General features: G+C 37.0%; 1 protein-coding gene across 7 annotated transcripts in view; it reads left to right on the top strand.

Moving 5' to 3' along the window:
* The first annotated feature begins 1,054 nt into the window (after positions 1-1,054).
* The window catches only part of CEP295 (centrosomal protein 295), a 54,313-nt gene continuing 35,955 nt past the window's right edge, over positions 1,055-19,412 (top strand). For 5 of the 7 annotated variants that reach the window (XM_034666156.1, XM_034666157.1, XM_034666158.1 and 2 more), the window contains exons 1-6: positions 1,055-1,211; positions 5,046-5,179; positions 6,212-6,412; positions 12,892-13,016; positions 13,744-13,837; positions 15,849-15,944. In XM_034666156.1, coding sequence (XP_034522047.1) covers positions 1,076-1,211; positions 5,046-5,179; positions 6,212-6,412; positions 12,892-13,016; positions 13,744-13,837; positions 15,849-15,944 — 786 coding nt within the window. In that variant the 5' untranslated portion in view covers positions 1,055-1,075. Of the gene's footprint in view, positions 1,212-4,748; positions 4,772-5,045; positions 5,180-6,211; positions 6,413-12,891; positions 13,017-13,743; positions 13,838-15,848; positions 15,945-19,412 lie in introns of those variants that run through there. The other 2 variants (XM_011237589.3, XM_034666160.1) reach the window with 2 other exon arrangements.

Below are 19,412 nucleotides of genomic sequence, written 5' to 3'. Positions count from 1 at the left end.
GTAGCATATGAGGTTAACTTCACTCTCAACTTTTCCCTCAACCTCACATGCAATCCTTTGTTAGTATTACTAATTTTGCCTCCTAAATATTTCTACAATTCATCCTTTGTCTAGATATCCCATAAACAGCTCAAATTCAGAATATTCAAACCTTAAATCATTACTCCTCCCCCCTCCCCCGCCCAAACCTGCTCGTCCTCCTGAGTTCTAGCAGGATGTTATCCCCATCCACTCTGTTGCCAAATATAGAACTTAGGCATCATGGTTGATTTCTCCCTCTCCTTTGCTTTCCATAGTAACTGCCAATTTCTGATGTTTGGCCTCATTTGCGATCATCTTTCACTTCCTGTGGTAGTATCCTAATTTGTTTCCCTGCCTTTGGTCTTCAGCCTTTCACTCCCTCTGGCCTCTTCTCCACCTTGAAGCCAAATCTGATCATGTCAGCAACTTCCCTCTTCCCTACTCCCCATATTCTAATTCTTTGATTCTTGCCATGTTCTACTTCCAGGCTACAAAATCTAAGATAGGGGCCTTAATCCATTTACCCTTGTCTCCCCTCCACCTACCACACTGTATTTGGCACATACTAGTTGCTTAATAAATATGAACCTGCACTCATCCCCTCTCTGATTATAAATTGTGACATGTTGTACATGTATCAGACCTCTGGAGGCACAGACTGTCACGATATGGTTCACTGTTGTGCAAGTTGGAGACCCTTAACGCTAGGAATCACGAACTGCCGAATAATAGTACTAAGTGAATTGTGCAGTCCATGCGCGAAAGATCACACAGCCCAAGGCATCTTCATAGCAGGGCCTAAAACTAACGCCACCCTCAATGCTCTGGGCAAATGTTTCCCCCTTTCTGGACCCCTATCTCCTGATGTGTAACGCGAGCGCACTGACAGAGAGGCAGTAAACCTCGGAGGGTCCTAGGCATGAGAAATAATGGGCCGCTACGTAGGGTTTGGCGTGTGCGCGGGCTTTTCCGGCGCGGGCCCCCAGCGGCCCTCGGGGGAGGCGGGACTAGGCGGATTCCCGCCGCTTGGCCCCGCCATTGGCGGGCGGTTTGAATGACGGAAGTGACGGGAGCTCGGCGATGGCCGCCCCGCAGGCGCACAAACGGCTGTTGGGGCACTGGTGGGCCGCGGTCGCCGGGGCCGTGCGTGTCTGAGCTGCTGTTCCCGATTCCGGGCCCCTGCTTTTCAGGTGAGTGACGGACGCGCCGGCTTCCCGCGGCCCGGCCGTGCACAACTCCCCCAAGCCCAGGAGCTGGCGGTGCGCGCCCCGGGAAGGGGATGCTGTGAAGGCGCGGCGTCGGGAAGGCAGCACGGCCCTCTGTTCTGAGGCCTCGGCGCGGCCCGGGCCCTGTCAGGGGTCAGGCTGGCGGCGGTAGGGAGTGCGGGGAAGGGAGGTGCGTCCCGGCGCAGACCGGCTGCTTGCTGCGAGAGGCTGCTCCCGGGCCTTAGGCGCGTGTGGCCTTGCGCGCCCTCCCGGGGTGGGGTCGCGCGGGGACCTTGGGCTTCCTAACCCGGGGCGGCGGAGAGGGCTTCCCGGGGCTGCTGCTGCAAGCGCTTCTCGTTGCGTTCTGCCCACCCTTCCCCCGGTCCGCCGCGAACTCGGCCTGCAACCCGGGAGCCGTTTAAGAGCACAGCCTAGAATTGTTCCCTGCACAGAGCGTGCTCTTTTTTTTTTTTTTTTTTTTGCTGTCTCTCACCTTTAATTTCTCAGGTAGTTAGTCCTGCCACAAACTGAACAGTGGGGAACGTTTGAGTCCTTAATACTTATAAAGTATTTGGCCATTTCACGTAGTCACATCATCAGAACAACCTGTTGGGGTAGATGTTACGATTCCCATTATATAGTTTAAGAAAACGAAACCACAGTAACTTAAAACGACTTGGCTAGTGTCTTCCTGCTGTAAACATGGTCGTGATGAGTCTTGAACACAAATCTTCTAAGTCTAGTATTTTGTGATTACAATATGCCAAGTGCCATTTAATTCTCAGGCCAAAATCTTAAAAGATAAGTTTAATATTAATATTAATACACAGAATTTAAAAATCGTACTGATATGAATAAATGATTTAATAAGAGAGGGAGCAGGGGAAACTCTTCCTTACAGTAGGATTCCAATTGATAAGGAATAACGAAAATAGAAAATACTTTTCGGTACATGCTGTAGTTAATGCTTCCAGCAACCGTCAGTGGATACTAAGGAGCGAAGGTATAATCAGGAACATGATATTTATATATAGTTTCAACTCTCTCTCCAGGTACTTATAAAGGAAAAGTGGAGAGACCTGGTAGACACCACCTAACCAGAGGATCAAAATTAACATCACCAGTAGTAGTAAGACGCGTTAACATAATTTAATGCACTGAGAAAGGGTGCATCATCACTTCTGTGGTGTTCTTGCCAAAAATGTGTAATCTCGGTCTAACCACAGGAAAAGATTAAGTAAATCCAAATTGAGGGACATTCTACAAAATAACTGGCCAGTAGTTTTTAAAAGTCAAGAGGTTGAAAAGAAAGGTACAAACTGAGGAGCTGTCCCAGGTTAGAGGGGTGGAAGGAGAGGTGACAATTTCGACAGCCATGAGAATATAATTCACAGACCTTCAGCTCCTATATTCTGAAATCCATTTGCATGGATGCTTCCCGGGGCTGTTTCTGGCCAATGACTAAGCATGGCATGGACATTAAGGCAGGCCTATTCCTGAGAAACAAGGTACTTTCCCTTAATTCCTCAGAGGTCTTCCTGAATCTTCTTTAGATTGCATGGCAGTCATCTACCCAACTTTCCCTTCTTCCATTCAGTGTCAGATTTACGTGGAAGTCTGAAGTGCTCCCAGTTTTTACTAGCTCCTTCCCATTTCCCCTCACACAGGCACTTCTCCTAATAAAATCCTTGTGGGTTTAATCCTATCTTGTCCTCTGCTTCTTGGAGACCCAGAGTAACAGCAATGGGTTGTCCTTGGATGGGGTCCTGGTTCAGAAAATGGATGCTAGTGGGATACTTGACAAAATTTGAATAAAGTCTGTCGATTAGTTAGAAGTATTGTGCTAGTGTCAGTTTCTTGGTTTCGGTCTTGTGCTGTGATTGATGTTTAGAGAAGCGGGGGAAAGAGTATATGGGAATTGTAAGTCTGAAAATATTTCCAAATAAGTTAAAAAAATTAAGAAAGTAATATGCAAGAGAAAAATTATACTACCACATCTCAGGAAGTAAAAGTAACAAATGTATGTTTCCTTATAATCCAATGAGATAATAGATACTCAAAACAATCTGAAAAGAACAGGGTTTTTTCCCTTTTTTATTGAGGTATAACCTTAAAATACACAAATCTAAGTGTATCATTTGAGGAATTTTTACATATGTATATACCTATGTAATCATAACAGATCAAAATACAGATCATCTCTAGCATCCCTGCAGGCTCCTTTGTGCCCCCTCCTAGTCATTAACCTACAGAAAGGCGAGCCCTGTTTTAACCGGTGTCATCATGGATTTGTCTTGCTTGTTTTTGAACTTGATATAAATGGAATTTTACAGTATGTACTCTTTTTTGTCTTTTTTCCCCATGATACTTTGTCTACGAGAGTTACCAGGAATTAGTTTGATAGTTTGAATATAAATTCAGAGACCTTCAGAAAAATTATTAAGACTGAATTTAATCTTGCTCGTTTTTTCTTCTTTGTTCAGTGTTTCCTTGTTCATCAATCCCCACTAGCAAACAATACCAGTTTAAACAAAAATTTCCTCATTCCACATGTTTTAGCATATCAGAAAGTTAGGAGCCATATGGAATAAGGAAATCTTTCTTTGGATCTGCAAGTAGATCCTGTCACTTAGGTCAAGTCCTTTAAGACAAGAGGCCTTTGATTCTTCATTTATAAAATGAACGTTACTTACTGTTACTTTGCTTGCTGGAAACGATTTTCAAATGCAAGCAATTATTTCTTTTTGGCGTCAGAGTCTGTCAGTCCCTATTAGATAACTTTCAGTCCTCCTAGCCCAGAACAATATCCATCCATAGTATGTGAAGTACTGCCTGATAGTTGTTATTTATTAAGTTAATTTGAATATTAAAATAAAACTAACCTCTGTCCTTCAGTTGTTAGGAATCTAGCTAGAAAAGGCACAGTGTAATTGATGAAAAACTAGAGCAAGGTAATACCAAGACAGCATTAGATTGGTCCCCAAATTGAGTGTAAAGATAGTGTGCCTTCTGGGTGGGCAAGTCAGGAATGAGGTGGTAGGTGGGTGAAGCAAAAATTACTAGAGGACAGTTTCATGAAGAAATGGAGCTTCAGCTAGCTTCAGAAAGATATAAGTATCCATGTTATAATCTAGGGAGGAGAGTGAGAGCACCTGAATGTCAATGGCACGTATAGATCTGAGAGCTTAAACACCTGATTCATACAAACCACAGAATCGTTCTCAGGGAAATGTTTAAAGTGGTCATTGATTTAGAACAATCACACCACTGTAATTATTAAAGAATTGTTGAGGGGTTGATGTGATTCCATATGATACGGTGACACTTGGTCATCAAGTTTTACACAGCAGACTGGGAGTTGAAACTAGGGACTGGGAGCCTTTTGCAATTACAGCAGTCCTGCTGGTTATGGACAAGTTATCAAAGTTCCAAAGTGTAAAATTGCAATTGTGAAAGCATTTTTTTATGTCTGTGCTTTTTTACATTTAAGGTAGGTAAACTCCGGAAATCCCAATCAGAAATAAGTCAGGTCCCAGATACTCTAGGTAAGCAACACTCTGCTGTCATGGGGGAAAGCTTTTTCAAGTAATTCTGATTCACCCTCCACTTAACCCCTTCTCCCCATTTGAGAATCATTGATTAAAGTGCTGAATTTAATAATTGCAATTTGTAAATATAAGTTGGACTCAGTTTACCCAAATTATTTTGTGTATATTTAGTTCTTTAAATGTCAAGTATTAAATATATTTTAAACATTGTTCTAATCTTTGCTGCCCTGTTTTAATAGACATTTTTTCTTTCTTTTTTTTTTTAATTCAGCAACTTTGTATTTGAAGTACCCAGAAATGAAAAGAAAGGTAGTGAATGCTGGCAAGCTGAGATTGAGTCCTAATGAGGAAGCTTGCATTTTAAAGGAAGATTATGAAAGACGACGAAAACTAAGATTGCTGCAGGTAAGATTCATCTGGAACAAGGTTTCAAATTCTTTGTCTTCCCCAAATTAGTTTTTTTTTTACAGTAGAGAGTTCTGAATGTTGTATTTAAAACCCTTTCCTGGCTAAGAGCCCTGGTTCTGGTGTATTAACTAGTTCAGGAAAATTCGAAAAAATAGGCTGAAATGGTAAATAGATGAAGAGTTTGAGGATAGAGATTATTTGACTCGATGATTACTAGAAAATGGTTCTTAATAAACATTTTTCAAACTATGTGTTACTGATGTAGATTAGAGTAGGAAGATTAGAATGGCTTTGAAGAAGACTTACTGGAAATATTATTAGCTGCTGTAATATTTATTAAGAAGTTGTAGATTATTTTCTAGAAGTCCTTTCAGAGTAAGATAGTTAAGCCCTTGGGAAGCATGTTTTAGGTGCCATTCTATCTAAAATTGGAGATGATGTACCACAAATATGGACTTCTCATCTGGCTCTATACTCTCCTGGGCTATAAATTTTATTCTTTTTTAATTTTTTTTTAAGATTTCATTTGTTTGAGAGAGAGAGTGAGCGAGGGAGAGAGAGAACACGAGTGGGGGAAGGGGCAGAAGGAGAGGGAGAAGCAGACTCTTTGATGAGCAGGGAGCCCTATAGGGGGCTCTTGACCCTGGGACTCTAGGATCATGACCTCAGCCAAAGGCAGCCGCTTAACTGACTGAGCCACCCAGGCACCCCTGGGCTATAAATTTTATTGAACATCCTTACCATTTTAACCTCTTACCAGTTATTAAAATGATAATAGTAATCCTGTTAGTGCTTGGGTTGGGGAGAAGATAATAGCTAATAAGTTAGAGAACTTTAGAAGTAGTCTTGAGGTTTTAACTTTTTTACATCACTGGAGTTTCCATTTTATGTAGGCCTTATCTAATATGAATATTCCAGAGAATTGATATACCTGAACAGAATTCATTCAAGTTCCTATTTCCAAACAGCTTTTCAGAAAACTTGAAGTAAGCCTCTTTTCATATAATCTCTTAAATATGCATTCTTTAGGTTCGAGAACAAGAAAGGGGTATCGCTTTACAGATAAGAGAAGACATAAAACAGAGGAGAAATCAGCAATTAACTCGTTTGGCAGAGGAACTAAGGACAGAATGGAAAGAATCACAAACTCAGAAAATAAAGAACTTGGAAAAGCTATATTTGGCAAGTTTAAGAAGTATGGGGGAGGGACACCAACAGGCCAAAGAAAATGTAAGTGAATGCTTACTTGACTACCTGTCTGGTAGTGGTATTGGTAAAAAGTAAATTGTTTATAGTATACATGCATGTACAGAGTTTGTTTTGGCCAGCCTGAACTTCTTTATGCTTTCTATGATTTTTTTTTAAATTTAAGTATAGTTGACATTCAGTATTATATTAATTTCAGGTGTACAATATAGTGATTCAGCAGTTACATACATCATGCAATGCTCATCCTGATAAATTTAGTTACCAGCTGTCAACATACAAAGTTATTACAATAATACTGACTACATTCCCTATGCTGTACTTTTCATTCCTGTGACTTATTTATTTCATAGAGAGAAGTTTGTACCTCTTAATCCCCTTTACCTGTTTCACTCATCCCCCACCCACTCACCTGTGGCAACCACCAGTTTGTTCTCTGTGTTTATTAGTCAGTTTCTGTTTTCTTGATTGTTCATTTGTTTTGTTTTTTTACAAGTGAAATCATAAGGTATTCGTCTTTGTCTGAATGATTTTACTTAGCACATTACCTCTAAACTCCATCCATACGGTCACAGATGGCAAGATATTTATTTATTTATTTATTTATTTATTTATTTATTTATTTATTTATTTATGACTGAGTGATACTCCATCGTATATATACACCATATCTTCTTTGTGTATCTGTCCATGGACACTTGGGCTGCTTCCATAATTTGGCTATTGTAAGTAATGCTGCAATAAACATGGGGGTGCAGGGTCACCTCAGTGCCTCAGTCAGTTAAGCGTCTGCTTTGGCTCAGGTCATGATCCAGGATCAAGCCCTGCTTCCTGCTTCCTTCTTCTTCCTGCTTCTGCTTTTTCAGGCTTCCTGCTCAGTGGGGAGTCTGCTTCTCCCTCTGCCTCAGCCCCTCCCCCTTCAAACAAATACATAAATGTATTTATGTATTTAAAAAAATGTGGAGGTGCATATATCTTTTCAAATTAGTGTTTTCATTTTCTTTGGGTAAATACCCAGCAGTAGAATTACTGGATCATTTGGTATTTTTATTTTTAATTTTTTGAAGAACCTCTGTACTGTTTTTCACAGTGGCTGCACCAATTTACATTTCCACCAACGGTGTGGAAGGATTCCCTTTTCTCTATATCCTCACCACTGCTTGTTATTTCTGTTTGTTACTAGCCATTCTGACTGGTGTGAGGTGATATCTCTTTGGGGTTTTGATTTGCATTCCTCTAATTAGTGATGTTGAGCATCTGTTGGCCAGCCATATGTCGTCTTTGGAAAACTATTCTGATCCTCGGCCCATTTTTAAATTGGATCATTTGATTTTTGTTGTTTTGAGTGATAGGAGTTATTTGTATATGTTGTATATTAATGCCTTATCTGATATATCATTTGAAGATACCTTCTCCCATTCAGTAGGTTGCTTTTTTTTTTTTTTTTGATGGTCTCCTTCATTGTGAAAAGGCTTTTTAGTTTGATGTAGTCCCAACTGTTTATATTTGCTTTTGTTTCCCTTGCCTGAGGAGACAAATCTAGAAAAATAATGCTAAGACTGATTTCCAAGAAATTACTACTTATGTTTTCTTTTCAGCGTTTAATGATTTCAGGTCTTACGCTTAGGTCTTTAATCCATTTGGGGTTAATTTTTGTGTACGATGTAAGCAGTCCAGTTTTATTCTTTTGCATGTACCTGTCTAGTTTTTCCAGAACTATTTATTGAAGAGGCTGTCTTTTCTCCATTGTATATTCATGCCTCTTTTGTCACAGATTAATTGACCACATAAACGTGGGTTTATTTCTGGGCTCTCTGTTGTGTCCCATGGGTCTGTATGTCTGTTTTTATGCTAGTGCCACACTGTTTTGATTACTACAGTTTGAAATCAGCAAGTGTGATGCCTCCAGTTTTGTTCTTCTTTCTTAAGATTTCTTTGGCTATTTGGGGTCTTCGTGGTTCCATACAGATTTTAAGATTATCTTTTCTAGTTCTGTGGAAAGTACTGTTGATATTTTGGTAGGGATTGCATTGACTCCATAGATTACTTTAGGTAGTATGGACATTTTAACAAATTAACTCTTCTAATCTGTGAACATTGAACATCTTTTCATTTATTTATGTCATCTTCAATTTCTTTCATCAGTGTGTTTTAATTTTCAGAGTATAGTTCTTTTCACCTTGTTTAAATTTATTCCCAGGTATTTTATTCTTCGTGAAGTAATTGTAAGTGGGATTGTTTTCTTAATTTCTTTTTCTGCTACTTTGTTATTAATGTATAGAAATGCAACGGATTTCCGTATATTTTGTGTCCTGCAACTTTACTGAGTTCATTTATTGTAATGTCTTTTTGGTGGAGTCTTCAGGGTTTTTTATATGTAAAACCATGTCATCTGCAAATAGTGACAGTTTTATATCTTCCCTTCCAGTTTGGATTCCTTTTATTTCTTGTGTGATTTCTGTGGCTAGGAATTCCAATACTATGTTGAATAATAGAGTGGACATCCTTGTCTTGTTTCTGAGCTTAGAGAAAGAGCTTTCAACTTTTCACTATTGAGTATGATGTTAGCTGTGGGTTTCTCATAAATGGCCTTTATTATGTTGAGCTATGTTCCCTCTTTGCCTATTTTGTTGAGAGTTTTTATCATGAATGGATATTGATTTTTGTCAAATGCTTTACTGCTTCTGTTGAAATTGATCATATGGTTTTTTCCCCTTTGTTTTGTTAATATGGTATATCACATTAATTGAGTTGTGGTTTTTGAACCATCCTTGCATTACTGGAATAAATCCTACCTAAATATGGTGAGTGATCCTTTCAATGTATTGATGAATTCAGTTTGCTGATATTTTGTTGAGGAGGATTTTTGCATCTATGTTCATCAAGGATAGATGGATGTGATTTTCTTTTTCTGCAGTTTTTGTCTGGTTTATCCTGGCCTTGTAGAATGAATTTGGAAGCAGTCCTCCCTCTTCTGTTTAATGGAATAGTTTGAGAAGGGGTCGGTATTAACTTTTTTTTAAATGTTTGGTAGAATTCACTGGAAGTCATCTGGTCCTGGAGCTTTATTTGTTGGGAGTTTTTTGATTACTGATTCAATTTTATTACTGGTCATCAGTCTGTTCATATTTTCTATTTCTTCCTGATTCAGTCTTGGAAAATTGTTTCTGGGACTTTATCCATTTTTTTCTAGGTTGTCCAACTTGTTGGTGTATCATTTTTCATAGCAGTCTCTTCAAATCCTTCGTTTTTCTGTAGTATAACTTCTCTTTCAAATTTTATTTGATCTTTTTTCTTGATGAGTCTAGTGAAATGTTTCTCACATCTCTCTTTTCAAAAAAACAGCTTAGTTTCATCAATCTTGTTTATTGTTTTTTTTTTTTAATCTCCATTTTGATTTATTTCCACCCTGTTATTTCCTTCCTTTTACTAACTTTGGGCTTTGCTGCTTCTTGTTTTTTAGTTCCTTTAGGTGTAAGTTTGGTTATTTATTTGAAATTTTTCTTGTTTCTTGAGAGAGGCCTGTATTGCTATAAACTTCCCTCTTAGAACTGCTTTTGCTACATCCCAAAGAATTTGAACCATTGTGTTTCCATTTTCATTTGTTTCTATGTATTTTTTTACTTCATCTCTGATGTCTTTGTTACCCATTTGTTCTGTAATAGCATGTTATTTATTTTCCATTTGTTGTTGTGGATTTTTTTTTCCCAGTTTTTTTCTTGTAATTGATTTCTAGTTCCATACTATCGTGGTCAGAAAAGCACTTGATGCGATTTGACTTCTTAAATGTATTGAGACTGTTTTGTGGCCTAACATATGATCTATCCTGGGGGATGTTCCATGTACACTTGAAAAGAATGTGTATTCTGCATTTTTATTTTTATTTTTTTGGATGGAATGTAATCTCTATATATTTTAAGTCCATCTATCTGGATGACCTGTGGATGTAAGTGGCTGTTAAAGTCCCTTTCTATTATTGTATTAGTGTCACTTTCTCTCCTTTATGTCTGTTAACATTTGCTTTATATATTTAGGTGTTCCTATGTTAGGTGCCTAGATATTTACAATTGTTATAGCATCTTGTTGGATTGATCCTTTTTTCTTATGTAGTGCCTTTCTTTGTCTCTTGGTATGGTCTGTTTTAAAGTCTGTTTTGTCTGATATAGGTATTGTTACCCTGGCTTTTTGTTGTTATTGTTTTGTTTTTAACTTCCATTTGTGTAGAGTATCTTTTTCCAGCCCTTGACTTTTAGTCTGTATGTGTTTTTCAGTCCAAAGTTGGCCTCTTCTAGGCAGCATGTTGATGGGTCATAGTTTTTATCCATTCATTCACCCTGTCTTTTTGATTGGAGCATTTAGTTCATTTACATTTAAAGAAATTATATTGATAGGTACGTACTTACTGCCATTTTGTTGTTTTCTCGTTGTTTTTGTAGTTCTTCTGTGTTTCTTTCCTCTTCTCTTGCTCTCTTCCTTTGTGTTTTGATGACTTTCTTTAGTGTTAATGCTTGGATTTCTATATCTTTGTGTGTCTATTATAGGTTTGTGGTTATCAGGTTCATGTATAGTGTCCTATGTTTGTAGCAGTCTGTATTAAGTAGATGGTGGCTTAAGTTTGAATACATTCTAAAAACACTACATTTTTACTTCCCCCTTTCACATTTTATGTATGTGATGTAGTATTTTACATCTTTTTATTTTGTGTATCCCTTAACTAATTATTGTAGATATAATTGATGTTACTACTTTTATCCTTTAATCTTCGTGCTAGCTTTATAAATGATTGATCTACTACTTTTACAATATATTTGCTTTTACAGTGGAATTTTTTCCTTTCATCTCACTTCTAGTTATGGCCTTTTCTTTTCCACTTAAGTCCCTTTAATATTACTTATAAGGCTGGTTTCATGGTGATGATTTAATTGTTGACATTTTAATTATGTGTCTTGGTATGTGCCTCCTTGGTTTCATGTTATTAGGTATTCTCTGTGTTTCCTGGACCTGGAAGTCTGTTTACTTCCCCAGGTTAGGAAAGTTTTCAGCTATTGTTTCTTCAAATACATTTTCTGCCCCTTTATTCTCCTCTGGGATCCCTATAATGTGAATGCTATTAAACTTGATGGTATCTCAGGTCCCTTAACCTAGTCTCCTTTGTTAAATTATTATTTTTTATTTTTGCTGTTTAGCTTGGGTGCTTCCCACTACCCTGTTTTCTAGCTCACTGATTCATTCTTCTGCATCCTTTAACTTACTGTTGATTCCCTCCAGTGTGTTTGTCATTTCAGTTACTGTATTATTCAACTCTGATTGGTTCTTTTTTTGTATTTTCTCTCTCTTTAAGTTCTCACTGAATTCATCCATTCTTAAATCTGGTGAGCATCTTTCTCATCATTACTTGTAACTCTTTACCAGGTATATTGCCTATCTCCATTTTGTTCGGGTCTTTCTCTGTGGTTTTGCCTTGTTCTTTCATTTGGGACATATTCCTCTCTCTCCTCGTTTTGTCTGACTTTCTGTGTTTGTTTCTGGGAATTAGGTGGAGCAGCTCCCTCTCCTCGTTTTGAGAGAGTGGCCTTATGTAAGGATGCCCCTAGTGTAGACTGAGTGTGCCTGGTAGCTTTGGCTAACCAGCTGGAACTGCTACAGTTGTGGCACTGAGGCCTGGTGTGCAGTACTGATGGGACGACTAGGGTGGGCTTGGGCAGGGACCAGGGGTCTCGGGTGCTCTCCGCTGGGGCTGTACTGTCAAGATGACTAAACTGGAGCAGACTGGGGTTCCTGGGGTGCTGCCCTGGCAGACCTGCCTCAACTTTTTGGTATGTTAATGTAATTCAATAATGCTGCTAGATGCATTTCCTAGTAAGAGTCACGTTCAATAAAATCTATCTTCATATGATGTTTAAATTGGAATTATTCTCTTCTAGTCCTTAACTATCTGGGTAAATAACCTTCTGAATCAGAAGTTTGATTGCTTCAAGCATTTTGGACAGATTTATTAGGGGTGAATTCAGATTTCTCATTTTATTATGATTCTTCATACCTCTAAGACATGTATAGTTTAATGTATTTCATTCACAAATAGTAAAAATTCTTTGGTGACTTTCAGAAAGGCAAAGTGGAACTTTAACACTGTTCCCTGACCGTGTTTTGTTTATTTTGAGTTATGGTTGGAAATGACTAGAATGTGGTTCTGGAGAAGGCAGGTCTTTGATATCAAACAATTAGTGAGGAAGATAAATATCTTTAAACTATGTGACAATGAAATATGTTCTTGCTCTCTGGGTTTAATCTGTGTTTTTAGTAATAGCCTTAGGTTGTGACATCTGAGTTTTGTAGTTTTATTTATGCCACCATTAACTTTATGCTTAGTGCAGTGTTTCCCAAATTTCAGTCATTTGAGTATCTTCATGATTTTGCCCTGACTGGAGAACCACCCATATTACTTATATGTTTGGCATTTTAATCTTGTTTGACATAACATTTTAAGTAATATATGTTTTTAGGAACCTGATTTGAATGCTCTGGCACAGCGGGCAGCAGAAAGAAGAAGAAAAGCAGAAATGAGGCATAAAGAAGCTCTGAAATTACAGAAAAATAAAAAAGAAGAACTAGTGAAACAAAAAACCTGGTAAAGTAATAATGAAATTTACCACATTTTCCACTGAAACTTGATATGGCTTAAAGTAGAGAGTACATGGAGTACTTTAATTTTTAAGCAGATATTAAATATAAATCATATGGTATATCCATTGGTTTGTTCAACTTGGTTTAAAAATAATGCAGTGGAGGTGTGGTTGACCTCGGTGCCAAAGTAACACATGAACTTTCTCTTCTCGTGTGACTTCAGCACTTACTTAGTTTCTGGAGAAATGTATGGCTCATTCAAAATGCATGTCCCCCAGAATCCGTCTGCCTCTGATGTAAAAAAAAAAAAAACAGAAAAATCAGTGCAATTAAGAACATGAAAAGAGGTTTAGGCTCTTGGCAAATCATTCTTTCATGTTGTAAAGATGATGGAGACTGTTACTAGTCAACAGTGCTCATTTTGTACAGTGACCCCCATCTTTATCAACGTTTCCGGTTTTTAACCTACGCTCTTCTAAATGAAGAAACATTAGATGTTTGTTGGGTCAGTTTCACTGTAGGGCTTTTTGTCTTTAAAGATACACCTCTTCTACTTGGTACACATTTCTTACGTGTCCAGTGTATAGAGATTGTTTATTAAAGAGCATATCGAGCCTGTGGGATCAGACTGGAGGATTTCTGAGATCCTGTGGCTTTTATATTTTAGACCCTGAGGGTTGTATTCTGATATTACCTGAGAGATTAATTTAGGACATCTCTTGTTTTTCAAGGCATATAACAGCTCGAAAGGAAGCACTCCTTGTGGAAAAAGAGAGATCGGCCAAAATTACAAGTCTGCCACCACCACCTCCAACTCTTTTTGAGGTGAATTACTTAGAGTGTTGAGAAGAACTAGATTATAATACTTCTTCTTTACTATTAGAATTCAGTGCAGGTCAGAATTTCATTTGTTTAAACGTACAGTAAGGTAACACATGAGTATGTCTGGAGTATTTAAAAATAATCCTAGATATCATTTTACCCATTCTTTAGTATGTACCTCTGATGTATAAGTATTTTTTTTAAAAGCACAGTATTAATATTCCTGGTATCTAATAGTCAGTCTGTACTCAGTTTTCACCAATTGTCTTAATTTATTTTAGTTGTTTCAAAAACCTTGTTTTTGATTTTTAAAAAACTGAGTGGTTTGGTCTTTTTTTTTTAATGCCCTTTATTTATAGTGGAAAAAACTAGATTATTTGCCCTCTCAACTTTTTCACATTCAAGATTTGGGTATTGTAAACAGTTATTACTTTAGAGGTAAAGAAGTTAGGTTCAGATAAATTTACACAAGATTACATAAAGTGGATGAGAGAAGTCTGTTTCTCTATGGGAGTAATATGTGTGCTTTTGTGATTTGGAGCTTATTTTTGAAAAGACATTAAAGAGGAAATTAATTTTAAAAGGTATTGGTTCTTTTGTTTTACAGTAGCTTGTGGTAGTTATTGAAATGGCTATTTGGATGATTCTTACAATTACATAGTTATTTCTATCTAAAACATGGAAGTAAAAAAAAAACCAAAATGTAGGGATATCTGATTTCATTGTATATACAAGTATATTTTGTGTATGCAGGATCAGCATAAGTACAGGTATTGCCCTCTTAAGCCTTTCATTTTGTCAGCCTTCCCGCTTTTATGTGGAGCCATCTGCCACGCTGACATTTAATCCAAGATTAAAATGGGAGAGTCAGATTTCAGTCACTCCCTCAGTGTGATGTTAAAAGGCAAGCAGTATTTTATCCATGATGCCTTTTGATTACCTTTATTTTAATTCCTAATGTTCCTACCAAGCCAAGGGCACATATTTACCTAAACCAAATAAAACATCTGTGTAAGTGCAAATATGAATTATGTGCAAATGTGTAGTTGTACTTTTTTCCCCAACTTTTTATTATGAAAATTTTTAAAATACAGAGAAGTTAAAAGGAAAATACAGTGAATAGTTGTTTACATATGTGTGTATAGATTTCAAATAGCTGTGTGTACAAATGTATACATTTGCATGTAAATTTGTAGAGATGATGTTTCATCCTGAATACTTCATTATGCTCTTTATAAGAATAAGGGCATTCTCTTATGCAACCACAGTATCACACTAAGGAAATTAACATTGATTTCTTAATACCACTTAATATACAGTCCATAATCAGGATTTTCCAGTTGTCCCTAAATTGTTTTATTTTACAACTTCTTTCTTTTTTAAACCAGGATCAAGTCAGGTTTCACCCATTACTTCTGCTTGTTTTGACTTTCTCTCGGTATAGAACATTATCTCATACAACCCTAGTCAACGTTTTTATTTCAGACTTTTTGAAGAGACTAGTTTATCGTATTCTGTATTTGTCTCATTTGGTTATGGTGGTGACTACCAGAGATCTCTATCATAAAGGTATATTTTTCTCTTTTCAATTACCAAGTAACCTGGGAGGTAATACTTTGGCACCAGACAGGTATCTATCATCCTTGTACATTTATTCATTGTCCTACTTGTGTTTGAAAAAAGAAAAGACAACTTTCTCATCACTGGGCATGCACCACCATAACCAAGTGATCAAACTTGGAATCCATAATAGGGGAGCAGCTTGCCTGCTGTGGTGCAGTAAACTATACAGCATCCCTTTGTTAGTATTCTTGCCTAAGTGGACTCTAGCTTTTAAACCTACATTCCAGGTGATGGAAATATAGCCCATGTAGAGAAAAATAAGTAAGGATAACTGATTAAATACAAAATTACTTTTTTTAATTGGGTCCAGCATTTTTTGGGGGGAGTCCAGCTTTACTTGAAAATTAATACTGTTAACCTAATAATCCATTGTCTTATGTTCGTTTTTCAGAACATTGAACTAAAAAGAACTTCTAATGTGAAAACCGGCAGATCCACCTATCATCATCTTTGCGCTTTTGTGAATAGAGAGATGGACACAAAGCAGGTGATTGACTTATTGTTCACAATCCTCACTTTGTTTCTCTGTTCGTTGAAGTGAGTTATATCTATATATGTTCTCTGTGAAAAATTTGTAACTATACACATAAGCATAAACTATAGGAAAAGCAACTACAATTCCATCACCTAAAAGTGATGTGATTAATACATTAATGAATTCATTATAGCCTTTATATATAAACATATACACACTTTTCAAAACGTAATTTTTTATAGGCGCTTAATATTTCATCACAGATTTAACCATTGTTCTTTATTTCATTTCATTTTGTTTCCGTAAATACTGCAAACATGATCTTGTACATTTTTGTCTACAACTCTGAGGTATGTTTGGAGTAGACTCCTAGAAGAGAAATTACTGGTTCCAAACTATATGACATTTGGTACGGATACTCAATATGGATCATTAAATTGCCTTGTAAAAAGTATTGGCAACATATGAGAATGGCCACCTTACCATAACCTTCTGCATTCCCTTGTAGGGATGATTATGGTTTAGAAATTGGTGCCGGTCTCAAGAGTGATAAATGATAGTATAAATGATAGTCCTTGTTTTTGAAATTGCTATTTTTTGTAACTGGATTTTAATTTCTTTTCATGTTGGATTTATTTGGCTCCTGGGAAAACAGACTTTCTCAATATAGCTTTCCTTGGAGTTTAGATTGCAGCAAATACACATTTTGGTTAACTGCTTAATGGCGGTTGTTAAAAATCACTATTTATCAAGACCTAAGATGAGTATTCTCATTGTAGAATTAACTTCTAAGAAATAAGAATAAATCTTGATTTGTTTAAAATTGTAAGTTATTATTACAACTTTAATATTACTATAACATAGAAACAATAACTTCAGTCTGTGGCTAACTTGCTTTTGTGGTTACTACACTACATTTTGCAGTACTAAACAGTTCTCTCTCAAGTAAGACTGATGAAGAAAAATGTGTTTTTACCTAGCTATTGTATAGGGTACTACTAATAGTCTTACAGTAAGTTATTAAACTTTTCTCTTTGATCATAACTGAAAAACCCCTCTCCTCTTCAGTTTCTGGCTTGAAAATTGGATCACTAGTTATAATGCAGTTTTATAAAAATAGTCCCACAAACTGAAGGATTCTGATATTTTCTTTATTTGCTACTTTATACCATCACTTGAGAAAAATCTGTCTCTTTTAAACCTTGGGGTTTAAAATGTGGCAGTGGAGCAATGTGTTTGGTTTTCCAGATAATAAAATTACCTCAGACTTTTCTTCTGCATCTAAGCTTATATCACATTCACAATAATTTAGCATCTTTTCTGGAGTAGAACGAAAAGATCTTTATAGCAGGTATCATGTAAAAAATACTTGCACTCGGCATAAATGGTTGGTGATTTCTTTAGCAGCTGTCTGCAAATAAACTACTTTTAACATGTACGAGTGCTATCATGTTTTGCTTGAATATCCTGATAAAGTAGTTCTAAAATCTCTTACATGTCATAAAATTTGTCTTTGGCTGAAGGATAATTAGTCAGCCTACTGTATCCCCACTTAGAGCCAGTTCTTCTCTGAATTATGTTCAGCCATGTTTACTTTCTGTTCGCACAACTAATGGAACATGCTTACAATTTCTAAATTATTCATGGCCTTAATTGTGTTTGTCTCTTTGTCAATGACAGTTGCATAGCATTTGTTAAAAATTGATTTTTTGTCCTAGGAGTATTTTTCCTTTTTTTTTTTTTTAAGATTATATTAATTTATTTGACAGAGAGCAGCACAGGCAGGGGGAGCAGCAGGCACAGGTAGGAGGAGAAGCAGACTCCCTCTTGAGCAGAGAGCCCAATGTGGGCCGATCCCAGGACCCAGGGATCATGACCTGAGCTGAAAGCAGATGCTTAACTGACTGAGCCACCCTGGCGTCCCTAGGAGTATTTTTCCAAGCAGATACACTGTATTGTTTGCTGTGAGACCTAGCAAAGTAGACAAGTAAAGCAGAAACTTTAGACAAGTAAAGCAGAAACAGTTAAATTCATCAGTTTATTCTGTTGTCTTACTGAAAAAGATTTCTGTCCAAATGTCTGATATACAGAATGCAGAATAGTGTATTTAATAATATCACTTACTGTTTTGTGCACTGCAGAGTATAATTCATGGAAAAGTTTTTTAGAAACATGTTCTCTAAAAATTTTTGCTTGGGATTCACAGTTTTTGCAAGTTTCATATACCTTCTGAATTACCTACTAATAATGTAATCTAACAATTATTTCGACCAGTTTTTTGTATAAATTTTTAGTGTCATTAACTCAAATCTATTGGAGATTGTCTTCCTAAAGAATTCTTGTAAAATCTTGTTTTGAAGTTTGAGCAGATACTCTAACCCTTATTTTCTTCATATCGCTTATATACCTCATTGTATTTGGACTGAATATTGTGAATGTTGTATATTTTGAAGATTTCCTTCCCTTAACATTTTGGTGTAGCAAAATTGACATTCTCCTATTAATTTACCTTCAAATGATGTGACGAATTTCCAAACAATTTTTTTCTTAAAAATTTCATGGCCTAAGTGGAATGAAATATTGTTCCTAAAAGTTATTTCATTTAGGGGTGACTGGGTGGCTCAGTCGTTAAGCGTCTGCCTTCGGCTCAGGGCGTGATCCTGGAGTTCTGGGATCGAGCCCCACATCAGGCTCTTCCGCTGAGAGCCTGCTTCTTTCTCTCCCACTCCTCCTGCTTGTGTTCCCTCTCTCACTGGCTGTCTCTCTCTCTGTCAAATGAATAAATAAAATCTTTAAAAAAAATTTTTAAAAAAAAGTTATTTCATTTAATTTTATGCATTGTAATTTCCTAAGTAAATGTTTTGGAGACTACAGTATTGATTTAATCTAGCTTTTGTTGTTCTGCCTGGTGTTATGTAGATTTGCATAAATAGTTATTGGCTCAAAAGGGATACAACATTGAAAGTGCTGAAGTGGTCTACTTGCTCCCAAACACAATGTCTCTAATTTAGCCTCCAGATCAGGGGTCATAAGATACTATCTGACATCAGTGACAAAACACCAACAGAACCAATCCAGAGAAAGGGGTCAACTTGTCCAGGCCTTCTTGTACAACCAAAAGACTGGCAGCCAGGGTTTATCTTTTCCATTCTGAAAGCTCAAGGGTTACAGCTTTATAGATAAAGTCAGTCCTGATCATAAACTTGTGTGCATTTGCATAAAATAGTAGTTAACCTATCCCTCCTTGCCTTAAATCCCTGGTGTTCGCCTCTTTTCCATGTTAATAAGTGCCCTTTGTGGGATGTGGTCCCCCTCCCAATAGGGTATTTTCCTCTGCCTTAAAAACCTGTTCAGGCAGATATCCCTACTCTTCATTGATTTTCTTTATTACACCTCTGGAAACTGCTGCTGCTCCTGTTACCTTGATCTTTTTGAGACAAATCTCTTTCTAAAATTATCAAATCATTCTTTACTTGCTTT

This window comes from Ailuropoda melanoleuca, chromosome 8 (genome assembly GCF_002007445.2).
Source record: "Ailuropoda melanoleuca isolate Jingjing chromosome 8, ASM200744v2, whole genome shotgun sequence".
In the NCBI taxonomy this organism is placed as follows: domain Eukaryota; kingdom Metazoa; phylum Chordata; class Mammalia; order Carnivora; family Ursidae; genus Ailuropoda; species Ailuropoda melanoleuca.
Note: the sequence above shows the minus strand (reverse complement) of the source record. Positions and strands in the feature narration are given on the sequence as shown.